At 43.2% G+C, this 17,132-nt stretch overlaps 1 protein-coding gene across 3 annotated transcripts in view; it reads right to left on the bottom strand.

Moving 5' to 3' along the window:
- LOC117588726 (protein kinase shaggy) overlaps positions 1–17,132 on the bottom strand; it is a 65,175-nt gene that overhangs the window by 38,677 nt on the left and 9,366 nt on the right. For 2 of the 3 annotated variants that reach the window (XM_034280194.1, XM_034280195.1), the window contains exon 2: positions 15,177–16,007. In XM_034280194.1, the coding sequence (XP_034136085.1) occupies positions 15,177–15,261 (85 nt within the window). In that variant the 5' untranslated portion in view covers positions 15,262–16,007. Of the gene's footprint in view, positions 1–12,768; positions 13,027–15,176; positions 16,008–17,132 lie in introns of those variants that run through there. The other variant, XM_034280196.1, reaches the window with a different exon arrangement.

Here is a 17,132-nt window from a genome sequence, read left to right as displayed (position 1 = left end):
CTTAAGGATTTCCTTAAATTCTGTGTCTTCACTTTATATTAATTTTCATCCTTTGATTTGCTGCAATAATCATTTTAAAATGAAGTTGAGTGGGGATCAGCTTCGTGGAAATATTTATATAATATTTATTTACATATAGGTAAATACAAATAGTATCTCATCCAGCACTAAATGAATTAAAGATAAAAATGTGAATGGCCCAGGCCATCCGCTCCACAACTCCACAACATGGCGATAAGATACACAGAGAGACAGCGAGACGGGCAGGACAGGTAGACCCAATTAGAACAGTGGGGCTGCACTTGCGCAATGCTCGTACTTGAACCAGGCCAAACCCGGATAAGACCAGACCATACCAGAGACCGCAGACAACCTTTGGTTAGGATTGTTATTTACTCGGAATCCCACGGCACGTGACAGACTCTAATCTAAAGGGAAGTACGAGACTAGCGGGCCATTGCTAAGTGCCAGCATCCACAAAGCGAGTGTTTGGCTCTGGCAAACTGCAACCCAATTGTCCCAGGAGGGCGGAAAATGAATTTGACATATAAATACGAGGCATCCAGCATCAGTGCGCTAATTGTGGATCAACAGAGCCAAGAGCCCAAAAGCCAGTGGAAAATTACGCTCTGTGTATTATAGGGGAGTAAACAGGGTATTGTGTTCCATATTATTGCTAGCGGAAGGGTAATCAATGAATCCCCAAAATAAATAAAAGGTAAACGAAGCCATTAATTTTTTAATATGCACAATCATCATCACCCTTCTTCTCTCCCTCTCTCTCTCTCTCTCTGTGCGTTTGGCAACGCTTTTGTGTGGCACGCTAATTCAATTTGCACGCCAACAAGATGGAAAGAGATAGCCACACACACATACAGGGGCACAGAGAGTGAGAGAGAGGTAGAGAGATGTGCTAATTGCGCGGTCTCCCACTCGCTAATCGCCAAAGATTCGCAACGAAACGGAACGAAAAGAAATAGAAACAGAAACAGAGAGAAATACCAGATATCAGGCGGTCACCTTAAGGGCCGAAGCTTTTGATACCCTGTCCAAACAATGGCTTATGCATATCAAATGTAAATTAATCATAGTTATCCCTTATTGGGGGCTCACTGCTACAATTTCCCATACCCTTGTTTGGGTTTTAGATTAAATTACATAATTCGAAAAGTGTTTCAGCATTCCATTCGATTTATTAAGATTTTGCTGCTAATGTTCTCGGAGTTGCTGTGGTCGAAAATGCTCGGGTTCTTGGCAAGGCCAGAGGGTATTCCCGTTCGTTCCGACAGTTTCGTGTTCCGTTTCACATTGTTGTGCAGCAGACTGGAAATTTTTGGCGAGTGGTGAACAAACATCTAACAACAAAGGGTGGAGCGCGGTAATGGGTTAAGATTCGCCTGGAAAAACGGGGTTCCTTACAGGTAACTGTGGCGAGGGGGAGAGCAAAGCAGCGAGGTGCAGTGCTATTTCTTGGTCATGCGATAATTTTGTTAGACGCCACGCGCCGCTGATTAAATGCCTTTCCCCCACAGCACGCTCCAGGCTGCAAGCTCCACCCTCTAAACCTCCCCCCTGTCCGACATTCGTTCAACAATCCATCCCACACCTATCGTTTAGCAAATTTGCATTTAAAAATAGCCCAAAATCAAGTGATAAATATTAAATGGGGTGGCAAAGTGTGGGGCGCTACGGGGCATGTGCAATAAAAATGGACTTTGGTGTCTATTTTTAGACTTGAATTTGGTTCGTTTCGTTTCGATTGTTGATCGACTATTTGGCGTCTGTCTGCTAATCGGAAATAACACCCAAACGAATCCATCCCATTCCAACATTCCAATCCGGAGCAAAACCAAGGCGAACCTGAAAGCACTGAAACAGTGGCAATCAGTCACAAATCAACCTAAACTTTGATACTCTCGAAATATTTGTTCAATGCATTTAATTAGTTTTCGATAATTATTAAATCCAAATGTGACTCTTTCACCACTTTATGGGTAATTTAAGAGCATATTTCGCTTCGGCGTGAGAGACTTCAAGTTTTAACTCTTTCTTTCTAGCCTTCAGCGGTCAGCGGTCGATAAACGGCCTTGCGCTGTGCGGTTTCAGTGGCAGGTGGCAAGTGGCAGGAGTAGGTGGGAGTTACCGACTGGTTTCGGCCTGCCTAACTGGCCTCGTCACGTCACGTCACGTCACGCGACCAACACCACCGACAAAAGAACCGCAAATAACCAAAGCCAAAGCCACATTCAAAACCTCATATCAAGTGTGTTGCAAGTTCTTGGTGGCAGTTTAACCGCTAAAGGTCAAGACAACTAAATGTTATACAATCAACACATTGATATTCTCTAGATCTGTGTGCTGGATTTGCTTCAGCTTTGTGTGGATGTCAGAGAGGGGGGAATGAGCGAGCGAGTGAGGAAGAAAGTTGAAATGTCTTCCCGCCTATCCACATTCCCGCATAAATTAATAGAACTTCCGCGAAATCAGACGTAACAATACATCCGAGAATCGTTTCGTTTCGATGACATTTCCATCTAAGACCCACTTAATGCATTAATTGTCATTATTTCTACACATATTATATCAATATTAAGCAATGACTTTCCCTTGCAACAAAATGGAATGAAACAGCGCGTGCTTCTCGAGTTATGTGGGTGTGTTTTGTGTGTGTGTGTGTGTTTTATTACCCATTAGACACCTTGCCATACTTCGTGTCATGTCGTGTCATATCGTGTTGCTCTGGTTTCCGTTTGCCAGCCTGCCGCCTTCCTGCCGGACGACATCTCTCTTTTTGTCTCAGGCTCTGCCCCTTACCCATTCACGTATTGTCATCGTTATTGTTGGACATTTTTGTATTGCAAATTGAGATAAACAAACAAATGCTAATTGAACGATAACTGAAACACGGAGCAGCAAGTTTTGGTATGAGCCAGTGTGTCTGCCTCTTCGGGTTACAGTGTCGGTAATCCCAAAACGAACGAAAGCCCCGCCCCACCTTTTTGTCAAAGAAAGGCCAACAATTATGATCTGGCAGAGATTGAATTTCATTGTTTTCTCTCTTGTATACACTTTGATAAGGCTAATTCCTCTCTAAAACTGTAATTATTGACACTTATCGAACGTTTATCTGGTCAGATAACAATGGTTCGATCACTTATCAGTCCATTATCGATGGCTTCAAAGTTCACTCTCTCAAAATACAACTGTGAAAATAACCCACATACATTTATGTAGGGACAATAATAAATATAATTGATTTCAAATTGAATTCATTATTTATACGTGTTTATTTTTTTGTTTTTTATCGCACTGTAAAGTCCCAAAACTGCACTGAACTTCACTGGTTTCTGTACCATTGGCCGTATTCCGCATTTTTGTCGTACAACATTTCTGTCTTACAAAAATGCGACGGTCTGGCTCGACGTCTGTCTGTCCGTTTGACTGTCTGTGCACCCAACGACCTCCGCCTTATTTGGGAACCCCCAAAAATGGGCGTGAGAAATTGTCAGACCACTTAAAAGTCGAAGTTTTCTTCTTATTTTTTTGGATGTGAGCGTCATATCGAGAGCGTCATTAAAACCATATATGTATGTAAATAAATTAATAAATACGTGAGTCGATTTCCAAGTCTCTCTCACTCTGTCTTCCAAGAACGAGGAGCTGGAGCTGGTCATGGCTGGGATGGGTGCTCTCTGGGGGAACGCGTGGATGTGTGGAACACACACACGCGACACCAGTCAGCTGACGGGACACTGCCATCTCGCGAGTCCAATGGAAATGGCACACACGACAAAAGATTCAAGATTAAGCACGCACAAAACCAGACGCAACTGCATTTAACAAGAACAAGTCGGTTCGATCGGTATTGGTATTAAAATAATGAGCGGAAAGATGAGGGCAAGAGAGTAGTGGGCGGAGAACGGGCAGTGGGCCTGCAGTGCTTTAATTTTTGCATAGGAGCGAATAAAATGCAAATATGCTGATGCTGCTTCGGCTGCCGCTGCTGCACGAACATCTTGCATTTGTTGCCCCCAAAAAGCTTTCCAGTGAGCTTTCCCATAGAGACATGGAGATGGAAAGCTTTCACTTACTGTTACTTCTTCTTTTGCTGCTCATTTCTCATGCTTTCCTCTCTTCCTTCATCATCTACTGACACTCTACCCTCTCTTTTTGACACAAATAACGCGTGGGCGTGTACCCACTCCCCCGCCAGAGAGATATGGAGATCACGTGTCGGTATATGCAACAGGAGGTGGTGGGTAAAATAAATTAGTGCGAAAAGGAGAAGCTTTATATTGAAGATGGGGTAAATAGAGGAGAACAGAAAAAATGTAACATCTGTGTCCTTTCGCTTATGGGCAATTTTTACAGCGACGCAGCGTAACTCACGCTGCGGTACGTGGGGAGGGGTCATTGGCGAAAAGGTCGTTCCAAAGGAATTGGCGAAAAATTATACTAAAAGCAACACACAAAAATAAAAGATTAAACAAAACGAACAAGAAAATTAGCACATGTCCCCGCTCTTTCTGTCTCGCTCTCACTCTGTTTCTCGAAAGTGTAGACATATGTAAATGTGTGTGTGTGTATGTGCAAATATTTCTTCGTCTGTGCTATTTTTATAAGAAATACAAAAAGAAACTGAAGCGAAAGAGCGCGCGCAAGAGCAGCGCAACGCAACGCAACGCAACGGGGCAACACTGCCCCAGGCGGGGGCACACACACCACTCGCCCCAAAAGGGGGGAAGGAAGGGTCTGGCTGGCGCTCTGCGGTAGGAGAATGCGAAGGGTAAGCAAAAGAAGTGCGCTGCAGAGCGCGGGCCCGGCCCCGGCACAGTTCATGCGAATTTTTTTTGGGAATTTTCCACTGGCCAAGCGGCAAGGCAATGCCGCGCGCCACAGACAGACGCCGCCGCCGCTGCTGCTGTAAAAGGAAAGCACACTATTCGAAGCTTCTGATACCCTTTCAAAATATGGAACCTACAATTTGTATCAACATAACCGGAAAGAAAAAAAAACTTTGGGGTTGGCCTAATGTTCGATTTTAATAGGTATTAATTGATAAACTTAATTTCTGGTAAAAATATCTTCTTGCCTTTGCTGTGTGCCTTGCAATAACTTAGATGTACCCTCTCGGCAAGGGTATTGAAACAACATGAATAATTCACTTTTGGCCCATGCACACACACTCACACACTCACACACGCACACAGGTAGCCGACGAGTGTGTGTGTGTGTGTGGAGTGCATATTTCAACATTGTCACACAGCAAATAAGGAATTGCATGCACGTACAAGAAACAACAACAAGAGACCCCACTGCCCATAAAAAGTTATAGCTGAAGGAGACTGCTCCCGGGAAAGAGAGAGAGAGAGAGGGAGAGAGCGAGCAAGAGAATGTAGGTAGGTAGGGTAGGGCAGGGTAGGGGAATATATATAGCTGCAGAGGGGAGTGGAAAGAGAGGGGAGCAAAGCTTGAAAATAGTGGGGAATGACAAGATAAAAGAAGAGGAGTTGAGTTGGAGCTGACTTAGGTTGAGATACATATGTGGCATCATATGTGAGGCAAGGAGAGCGGGCCATGGGAAGAGCACTTGAGAGAGAGGGAGCGGTAGAGGGAGAGCTTCCCAGTAGCACCAATTAGCGCGCAGACGCAGCCGCTGCCGCAGCCGAAGGCAGCAGCAGCAGCAAAGCAAAAACTGGTTTGAAGACGACGCCGCCGCCTCACCACTTGTTGCTGTCAGATGGCAAGCAAAGTTCGAGCGAGACGGAGACATTGCAAAAAAAAAACTTTTCCATTGATGAATTTTGTGTGTGGCAGTTTGTTTGTGGCATTACAGCGCATCGTGGGGTGTGTGTGTGTGTGCGTGTGGGTGGGTGGCATTAAGATAAGATAAATAGATCCTCAAAAGACGACAAACGTCTCAAAAGAATTGGCAAAGATAGATACAATGGGGGTGGGGAGAGCTTTCCAGAAGATTCTCTTCCCACATGTGAAGCCATAGTAAGCAGAGAAGCTGAATGGCAACAAAAACTATACGAAACTATTCCACAGAATATATGTACAATCTTTTAATCAAAATCCAAGTCCACAACTTGGGAATCCAACAATCGCTTCGGGAATGGAGTAGCTTTCCAGAAGTTTCGATAGAATTTCCCCTCATAGACTTGTGTTTTTCTTTAGATTTTCATCGCTGTGAAAACTTTAGATTCCCTTTGTGGGACGATCCATTGAAGAAACTTTAAGGAACCTTTAGAGACCCTCGCTCCCTCTCTCTTCGTCTCTCTGTTTCCATTGACGGACCACTAAAAATTTCACAATCCATTGAAACCAAATCGCATTTGAAGCAGATGGAGTGGCTTTCGGTTTTTTGTTGCTTTTTTTTTATCAAAATAACATTTAATTTTGCTATTTTTTTGCTTTATTTTTTGCGAGGCAAAAAACAGCAACAACAGCAGTTAGACACTTTTGGAAATTGAATTGTTTGATGGAATTTGTGATTTAGTGGGACATTACACTGTCCCACAAAATTGTGTACACTAGACAACAACACACAATACAAACAGCAACAAAAAAATTAAAACAAAAAATGTGAATTTGTTTTTGTATTACACTTTTGATTTTTTCCTGCTTCTTCTTCTTCAAACGCGCTTCTTTACCGACGCCTCCCCCTCCTTCTTGGTCGACGAATTCTTTTTCTAACACGAAACGTTTTTTTGTTGTTTAGTTTGTTTTTGGGGGCAAATCGCTGTGAAACGGAACGAAACGAAACGAAACGAAGCGGTCGGAGGAAAGTACGCGGCGCTTGCTCGGTAGATGCGACACGATTGAAACACGATTCGGTGAGACGAAGAGCCCAAAACCAAAAGCAAAGCCAAAGCCCCACCAGCACCAGCACCATACCAACGTCAGCGTCAGCAAAAGCCGCCGCCGCAGCAGCAGCAGACCTGGCGCTTAATACGTGCGTGGCTGTGTGCATGTGTGCATGCGTGAGAGCGTGTGGGGCGTGCGCAAGGCGGAATTCTGCAAGGTGAGGCGGGGCACAAGCAAGAGTATGGTATAGAAACAGCAGAGACATACGCGGAGCGCTTTTTCACCTTATTTTGATACACTTTGGGTGTGCTATGCGTGTTCGTGTGCGTTTAATTCACATTTATTTCCCTGCATGCCTCCCTCCTACCAGTGTTCGTGTTCGTCTATGTGTGTGCTCGTGTCGGAGCATTGAACGTTCTGAAGAACCAAAAAAAACATCGATCCCCAAGTAGGTGAGAAAGAGAGAGGAGCAACGCTGGCGCTCACACGTCAGAATGAGAGTGCAGAAAGAAGAGAGAGCGACAGAGAGAGAGCGGGAGAGAGAGAGAGAGAGAGAGCAAAAATTTCTAGTTCGTGGCCCAAAGAAGAATCAGCTCATTTGCAAGCAGTTCATGTCCGTAGGTTCATGTTGCCTGTCTGTCGGTCTGTCGGCCTGCTGTGTACTAACTGCACCGGTAAACGGCGTGGCGTCCGTCTGTGCGTCGACTTATGCAAAAATTAGGTAACAGACAGACAAAACAGAGCAGTTGCGGCTGCGACTGCGACTGCGGCGTCGTTTGCCGATGATTCAACAAGAGAAATATGCGAGGCAGTCAGGGAGAGTATATCGCCTGGCATACCATGCAGGGCAGAGGCGACACGAAAAGTTTACCGTTCTCTTTTTCAGCCGACCTATTTACTGGGGCCGCCCAAAAGTATGCAGCGCAGGCGAACCCAGAAACAGAGTTAAGAATTTAGCATGAAGTGCCCTTTATGGGGGCCCTCTTCATCGAATAACTTTACTTTAATCATTTTCTTTTGGGACAACAACAATTCGAATAATTATTTCTTGCTTGAAAGTTCTATCCGTTCTATGGTCAAAAACAGACAAGTTTTACTACAAATTCTTTACCGAGTGACAGGTAAAACTCAGTAAATAGGAGAGAGAGTATGTACAGTTTTTGTTTAAACATTTGATCAAAAACGCATGTGGATAAGTACCAAATGCATTAATCTATCGCATAAAATTATATTTTCTTATAAAATGGCAATGGCAAAGCTCTCAAAAAAAAAAGGAACAAACTGATAAAAAAAAACACAAAAATAAAAGTGCAAACCATTTGCTGTGCCAACAATACTTGTTGGCGTGTATTTACGTCAGTGAATTGTATTGTGGATCCAATTATAATTCACACAAGCGACAATAAGAGAGACAGAGAGAGAGAGAGAGAGAGAGCGAGGGGGAGAGATCTAACAAAAAAAAGTGAATCACAAAATGATTTTCCTTAATTGTGGACGCAATATTTAATTATCTGATCGAATTAATGAATAATGCAAATGCATCTGATGAAGAAGGAACAAATAAATAATAATGTAAAATAATTGATGAACTCTCTCTCTCTCTCTGATACTCATTTGTGGCACTTATAGTTCCCGAGTACAACATGACAAGAGACGATTAAAACTAGCTGAAAATACCTTAAAAATAAGCAACTGATGGCAACCCGATTAACCAGAGCCGACATGGACATGGCTTAAATATCGCCATCAGTTAAAGAGTATTTGTATGCCAAGAGTTTTTGGGGGAATAATAGTTATGGATAGACTTTCGCTGGCTTACCCTTGGATAGCCCTCTGATTGCGGGATGCTACCACACGATTATAGATTACAGCTAAGAAAAAATAACGTTTCTTCAACTTACCTGAAAAGAGAGATGGAAAAAGAAAGAGAGAAATATGATTATTGTAATGGTTATTGAATTAGGTTAATGGTTTGGGGATCGGGGACACTGACTATTCAATGAGTGAACGAACTGTTTCTCCACGTAGTGTTTATTTGAGTGCTTCTCCTCTGGACTCTTGATCGCCGCCAGTGTGCCACCAAGCCCACTGCCTATCTTCACCTTTATGTCGCGCCCCTTATGTGACCCCTTCTTGTGGGTGGCAGCTGCCTGTTCGGTCATTGCTTTGGGTGCTGATCCCACTGTTTGCGATTGTTGTTGCGGCTGTATCGCTTTCTTTTTATTTTCTGGATCAATTTTGACCGGCTTTTGATTTCGCGGAATTGGTTTCATCTTGCTTAAATTTCACGTTTTGTTTTACTTTTCTGGTTCTTTTTTGATTCGGTTGGGGCTATTCTATATAGACATATATCTAACTATTGTATAGCTCGATTATATGTGTCCTTGTGATTTAAATTTCTAAACATCGAAAATTTTGGCATATAATGCATGAAATGCTAATGCCTTTTTGCTTTCACTTTTTGCATATTTCATTTGTTTGCCATATAAAATATGGGATCCTAGCAAACTGGGAAAATCGGTTCCAATTGTGATGGACATTTCAAAGGAAGCTGCCACCCACAAGAAGGGTGGGGGCACATAAGGGGCGTGACATAAAGGTGCGGATAGGCAGTGGGCTTGGTGGCACACTGGTGATCAAGAGCTTGATTTCCTTTCCCCAAACTAATGGGTTGGATACATACGGATAGGATAGACACAGTACTTTTAGCAGTTCGTCAAGAAACTTTTCTCGTATAGTGCATGCAAATCTTTTTTATCACATGTATTCCGGGCTTTCACTCAAGTTACAAATTTTTCGCAGAAGTGCATTCGAATTTAATTTTATTTTTTTGTATGTGTGTACAAAAAACAGTTTTATTTTTGGAATTGGAACTAGTTCCTCAAAGTCATTCTGTTTGTGGGGTGAGGTGGGGTGGGGTGTGCTGCTATCTATACATGAGATAAGCCAAAGCCTTTCTGTCCCGTCCCGCTGCACATTTTCCAACGAATCGGCAGAAATCCAACGATTTGATTGGAATTATTTTTGTTCTTTGTTGCTGCTGTTTTAGTTGTTTTAGCTTTTATTGTCAATTCCAAAAAAACAACATTGATAAATTTATGGATCGTGAATTTGGAACGTGGCCAACGTGCACACAGATGCACACACTGTATTTATGTTTATGTATACATATGTATCTGTGGGTGCTGCATAAGTATTAAACGCATTTGGGGGTCGCCGAACGCCCAACGCAAAAGCGCAAATTTGTATAAAATTTTCAATAAAAATGCATAAAAGCGAATCTTTTCGCTAAATACAATTTTATTTATTGGTTTTGCATAGCTTAAATTTTCTTTCGGTGATATTTGGAACAATTATGTGGAAATTAATCAAGAATCTGCATTTAAATCTCTCTCTCTCTCTCGATAAGGGTATCCCAGCAGCGGGAGGGATGGTACAAAATATTCGCAAGCAGCGCTGCTGTTGGCAGCAAAATTCGCTGCAGTTGCGTGCCGCTTGCTTTAACGCGTGGAATGTGCACACCCTCACTCGCACCCGCACCTCTCTCTCACTCTTGCTGTCCGCTCTCAGGCTCTTAATCACTTCACCACCTCACCACCTGCTCATCCTCTCTCTCTACCTCTCGCGCTCCCTCTCTCACTCTCTTTCGCCTATGTGGGTCATTATCTTGTTTACGCCAAGTGACGACGACAACAGCGACCGCGACGTCGATGACGCAGCAGCAGAACGAGCGTAGCAAGCAGTGCGGGGAGAAGAAGTGAGGAATGAGAAGAGGCGAGGCAGCGGCATTCAACGCACGATCCGCGGAATCAAGATCGTAAAGAATAACAAAAATTAAAAAAAAGAGAGCAAGCAAGACGCAATGGCCGAAAGAGAAGGAGATGCATTGGCGAAAATAGATGCAATAGATCGCCCACGCCATGCATGGGAGTGGGTGGGTGGGTGGCTCGGTCGACACAAAGAGACGGCTCTCACAGGGGAGCAGGCACTATGGACGGCAGATGGCTGCAGATGGAACGACCTGAAGCCACTCACAGATGTTTTGGGCATTCCAGGAGAGACGACTCAAGGCCAAACAAACAGAAACAGAGGAAGACGGAGAGACACACACAAGCCAGTAGCTCCAATCCGGTCGGTTTGGGATTCCCCTTTATCCTCCTCTTTTCTGTATTCTCTAACTTCCTATTAGACTATTAGTCTTCGAAACATTTTCAATTATAATTTCAAACTTTTGTAAGCTTTTCAATTTGTTTTCTTTATAAACAAAAGCTCTCCCCTTTTTTGGTTTTGTTTTTGCGATCAAAGCGTTGCATCAGCAGTTCTCAATGGAAGGCTGTGGGTTCCCATGAATATTATTCTAACGGCACGATCTGGAAACCCGAAACTTGCTGTAATTGAATCTCCGCTCGTCGCACTATTTTCTTATGAGTAGAATGTTGCCCACAATGGTCTCTCCATCGTCTGTAGGAGTTAATTGCTGGTGTTTTACTCACATAGTATTTCGCCTAGTATTTGATCTAAAAAATTATGAAAAATGGCTGCCATTGGAAGAATGCTTTAAGTGCAGGCAGTTGTACGTTCTCGATTTGTAGCTGACTCTAAACTAAATTGAATCTAATTTGAAACCAATGCCAAAACCTACGAAGTCCCTTTTGGGCAATGGATTTGGGCAGGGATCAGGGTCGTTGGTCAGCAGTGCAGGAGCTCGTTTCGTTTAATTTCAAATATAATTGAAGCGAACTTTACACACAGCACTATGGTGTGTTGTGGCTTGCTTTTAGTTGTGTGTCTAAGAGTCGGATTTAATCAAAATGGAATTACTATGTCCATCAGAGCTGTCAGCATAAAGGGGGGATCGGATCGGACCTATTCGGTCCTCGAAGTGAACCTTTTCATTTCCCTTTACTTTGCTCTTGCATTAATTATGAATTGTGTGATGCGTGCAATGTGCAATTTAATTTACTTTTGGCAGTTCAATTTACGTTAGATTTCTACAATTTTAATTGAATGTAAAACGTTGCCCAACAGCCGCCCAAATTTGATTACTATGACTTTTTTGTAAACATCCCACACCGAAGCCAGTTCTTCTTTTATTATAAAAACTGAATTGATTATGCACCAATTTCTTTTTGTTTGCTCAATTATTAATAAATATTAATCAAATCTTGTGCTCGATTCTGATATTTTTAGATGCCCGCAGATGCGAAAAGAGAGATTAAGTTTTTGTTTTTGTTTTTGCAGTGCCAGAGAGCGTGAGAGAGCCCCGAGCCAAAAAGTTTCATCCCATTCTCGCGTGCTGTACTGTTTTGTTTTTTTGTTTTTTTATTCTATGCAAGTGGATACGAAGCAGCGCACTCACGCTCACGATATTTATCTTCTGTGTGTGAGTGCAAGTTGTACCTATACGCGGTAAGGCTTTACTCCTTTTTCCAGCATTCACCTACAATTTTATATATGGAGCGAAGATAAAAGTCCTAAGAAATAAACCCCATTTTGCCATATGAATAGGATTTATGGATTTCCCCATAATCGAAATGCCACTGCAAATGTTTGGATTTTAGATGAATATGCGCATGTAGGTCAACAATTTTTAATAATTGCAAAATGCTTGACAATAATATAAAATAAGCTACCAGTGGATGGAAACCCCCATCATCCGTGACTTTAATATAAGTGTGGTGCATTCCAAAGTGTGGTGTGATAGGATACATTCGAGGAGAAGCTTAATCAAAATAAAAGTCGGATATAATTAACAGGCAGCAGGCGACCTCACGACCCAGAGCACTACCTATGTGTGCCTCACCTTGCCTCTATACACCTTGCACATGTTTTTTGCTTTGCGTTTTGCCGTTTCTCCAACACACCCACAGCAGTGTTGAGTAAGTGTGTTTTTTTGGGGCTCTTTCTCTATCTCTCTTTTTCTGCTCCCCTTACCCAGTACATTAAACTTCTCTTTACCTTCGAACAGCGAACTGCGATTGACCAACATGCTCGACGCCTTCGTCAGCCAGCAGTAGAAACGAAAGAACAGAAATACGCTGGGCAGCGACGCCACTGTGCTGTTACTGCGCTGCTGCTGCTCCGGTGCGGGGGGTGGTGTCGTTGTTCAGATGCGATGCGCCGGGTGTCGTCCGATGGGGGGCGACTGGGCTGAGTGGTGTGCTGCGTAGGCAGCTGACCTTCTTTCTCTCTTTTTCGTGTATACTTTTCTTTGCTTTTTTGTTTTTCTGCAGCCAAAAAAAACCCGAGAACCGAGAACTTTGTTAGCGGCAGCGGGCCAGCGTCTGCAGCAACGTCAGCGCCAGCTGCGCAGTCTGGAAGGGCACCGTCGGGCACACACGACGAATCACCTATACACACACACACTCGCTCACATACGCAAACAAACGCGAGAGCACGAACAGGCACACACACACACACGCGCGCGCTCACAAGAGCGCTGGGGTGTGGGGCCAGCAGGGGAATACACAGCCCACAAATAAAGCACAAAAAAATAACACAATTTCTTGAAGAGGAAAGCCGTTTACTACTGGCTGCTTTTGCCACACACTATTCTCTCAATAGATTTATAAAAAAAAAAACACACACGCATGAATGGAGAGTCGCCGTGAGGTGCGGTGGGTGGTTGGTGCGGCCGGGGGGCTCTAAGCGGAGCAGCGATTCTAAAGAAAAAAGGGTTTAAATTGTAGTTGGAAACGCGCGCGTTTTATTTATTCTGCGTTGTGTTCTCGGCTCGAGGCTAGGGATGTTGAATGTATATTTAATATATCGATATGTCCGTTTCTAGGACGTTATATCGATACTATTGTGCGATAAGAACGAACTTTTACTCGAAAGCCAGCCAAGTTAGCACAAATGTTCTGTAATTTTGTCCGCAAATGCTCAGTTTTGCGTTTCATGAGCGATACTGAAATATTGTGTCGTTTTCGCTTCGAAATGAAAAAAAAAAAACAACACGCACACAGGCACAGAGATCGAGGGAGACGGCAACAGCGACAACTATAACTGTATGCAATGACGGCAGGCGGTGGCAAAGAGAGGCAGAACAGAACACGGCAATTGTGACGACGAGAGAGCGTCAGCCAAAATGAGAGCGAGAAACACACACACAGAGACAGACGTGGCGGCGGCAGAAGTAACCACAAGGTGTATTAATGCAAGGTAAGGAACAGAGCCAGTCTGCGTAGAATCTGAGAGAACGAGTACGAGGCAGCAGCAGCAGGTCGCGTGAGGTGAAAAAACTGCCGCTCGGGTAGGAGGGTATTGCTGTGCTGTTTATATGCGCGCGTGTGTGTGTGTTCTGGCATGCGCGTCACTCGACGTCGTCGCCGTAGTCGTAGTTCGCCGCAGTCGCCATGCGGCGACAATGATGATGACTGTATCTGCAGCTGCCTGAACATTCAAAGTGGAGTGGGAAAAACGGCTGCATCTGCATACCACAGTGCGTTCCACCACACACCAAGCGGCAAATTGGCAATTGGAAGAGCGAGAGAGCGCGGCAAAAGCAATCAGAAAATGATATTGAGACAGCGGGCGGGCAGAGAGAGTGTTAATAAAAAACAGATTACTGATTAAGAGATAGATTGCCGCCTCACCTAGCACCAATCCACCTTGATGTGAGCTTGTCTGTGTGTGTTTTTGTGCGAGGGTAAAATCGGTGGACGAATACCGACAGTGGGCCGCACAGGTGGGCGCACATTTATGCGCTGATAAGAAAAAACAAGGCAATAGCTGATTTTCTTTACACAAAACAAAAAAGAGGAGAGCATATCCATTCTACACTCTGCCAACAAACAGAAAGTAGATAGTTGAATTCATTGATCTGCATAAATAACTATTAGACAGAAAGTTTCGTGAATTTTTCTGTGTTTCATTGGATAATTTCTGCATAGAATGCACTTGCGTTTGGGGATGGAGATGCAGGTGGTACAATTGTGTGATGTGAGGTGCCGTAGCACACTTTTGGGCAGACTTTAAATATCCATTGCACATGCAATGCATTTCTGAACGAAAATATGTACATTCATAGTCTTCAATTCCCAAAAGAACTATTAATTTCAAAAATCTGCTTGTCATGCGACTCATGCCCGATCCACAACAGCTGTCAGCTGATATTTAATCAAATGTGAAAAAGCTTTGAAATATTTATGAAGGTAATTCGTATGAAGTTTTTCTGTTTCCAGGTATCTTTGTAAGATGGATTCGGTGGAGCCTTCAAAAGTGTAAAAGAGGTGATGCACCGATCGATCACCTGCTCTAGGACAGGGACAGGACAAATATGATTTTGATTTCTTAAAATAAATCGGTCGTGCATATATGCCAATAGTACCAAGGGTAGATTTTTGTTTGTTTTTTGTGGTACTTACTGCATGTTTTGACGCCTCCCAGCACCAGACTTGGTGACTGTCTGTTGCCCTCGGCAAAGGAGGAAGTTCTTGGACGACCGCTCATAGTGGCGCAGCGCTGCTTGCTCTTCTGCCTCCGGTTTTCCTCTGCCTCTCTCTCTCTTCAGCTTCTCCTTTCTCAGTATATTACTTTGTGTGCTTTCACTTTCGGATGATGATGATGCTCTCTCGCGCTCTCTCTCTCTCTATCTCTCTCTCTAGCTCTCGCACTCTCTCTCTCACACAAGCGTTATTTACTGTTTCTGCTGCAACTATAAAAGATCCCGGCTATTTCGACTGTTTGTTGATATTATTGCGGGCAAGCCCTTATTTATTTTGTTTCTTTTTTAATGGACTTGTTCCTTGTCCGCGCGCATAACAAAGTGATCTGATAGAGGAGGAGTAAGGAGCGTTGTGGTATGGAGCGTTCGGGGGGAGTTCCCCAATATTAAAAATTGATTATATTCCTCTCTCTCCCTTCTTATTATTTCCCGTTTTTTGTTTTTGTTTGGGATTTTTTGTTGTTGCTGTTGGTAATGCTGCATCCACTGCTTCGTGCACTGCTTGATTCTACTGCTCCCTTTGCTGCTGCTGCTGCTGCTGCTGATGCTTCTTCGTTCCACTGCACTGCACGGCCATTGGCATGCCACGCAATTTTGGTTTGCTCTTTTTTGTGGTCTGGGTCTGTCTTTCGGCTTTCGCTATTCTTTTACAGCCTCTTTCGGTTGTTGTTGTTGTTTCTTGTTTGTTGTTTATACACACACACACAGACACACTCGTCAAAGGATCAAAGAATTTGTAACTGTTAAACGGCTGCAAACAACATAATTAATATATGAATAAAGATGATTTTAACGAAACAAAAATTGTAAAAAACACACAAACACAACACGAATAAGGAAAAAAAAAACACAACAAAAAAACTCGTTTCGAAAATCGACCGCGCGTCACGTCACGTGTCTTTCTGCTTCCTGTTGTTGTTGTTGTTGTTGTTGCTAAGTACACTGCTTCCTTATGCAGAATCTCTCTTATTGTCCCACTCTCTTATCACACACACACAAGCAAAGAGAAACTATCTTGTTTCTTTTTCTTTCAATGGCATGCCTTGCAAGTTTTTGGTGATTTTTGTTTATTGTCTTTTGATGTTTGTTCCCTCGTTAGTTCATTTTACTCTTTCAAATTGCACAACACTCACAAACACAAACACAAACACATTCGACGACACGATAGGCACAACGGAACTGCAGTTAGTCCGTTATTACTGCTTGCTGCTCTGCTCTGCTCTGCAACTGCTGCTGCTTCTGCTTCTGCCACTCTCTGCTTCCTCTGCCTTCTTTTCACTCTTTCTCTCTCTTTTATTGGCAAAAACACATCAAAGTCAAGCGACAGAAGAGAACGCTATGTCTGGGGATGGCGTGTGTATGTGGATGGCGGCGGCCAAACTGCAATTAGAGTAAAAGAGAAAAATAAATTGGCATTTAGTATTATACATATATAAAAATATTTATGTATACATTTTAAGTCAGTTATAAAGATAAAACGACACTCGCAGTCTTAGATACCCTGCCAGTCCCTTTGTCCCTCTGCCCTCTGTCCCTCTGTATCTCAAAGTCTGCCTCTCTCGTTTAAAGGCAATAAATTGAACCATAATTCACAAACAGATGTTAATCAATGCAAAAGCGCGTAGGTTTGCGGGATGGAAATAAGCAAAAGGGAGTCAGCAAAATAAAAAAAAACCAGCGGGAAACTTGATGTGCCTTTCATACGCAATAGGAATAGTCAGTATGTGAATATGAATTTAATCTTAAGATTTGTCGCCTGCTGATGCTTTCTGCTGCTTTCTTCCTTCCACATCCACCACAAAACTAATATATGAATACCCTTATGCCCATATTCATTGTGCAACGGACAATAAATAATAGCCGTCAGTCAGTTCAG

The sequence above is a fragment of the Drosophila guanche genome, unplaced genomic scaffold (genome assembly GCF_900245975.1).
Source record: "Drosophila guanche unplaced genomic scaffold, DGUA_6, whole genome shotgun sequence".
NCBI classification, from domain to species: Eukaryota; Metazoa; Arthropoda; class Insecta; order Diptera; family Drosophilidae; genus Drosophila; species Drosophila guanche.
Note: the sequence above shows the minus strand (reverse complement) of the source record. Positions and strands in the feature narration are given on the sequence as shown.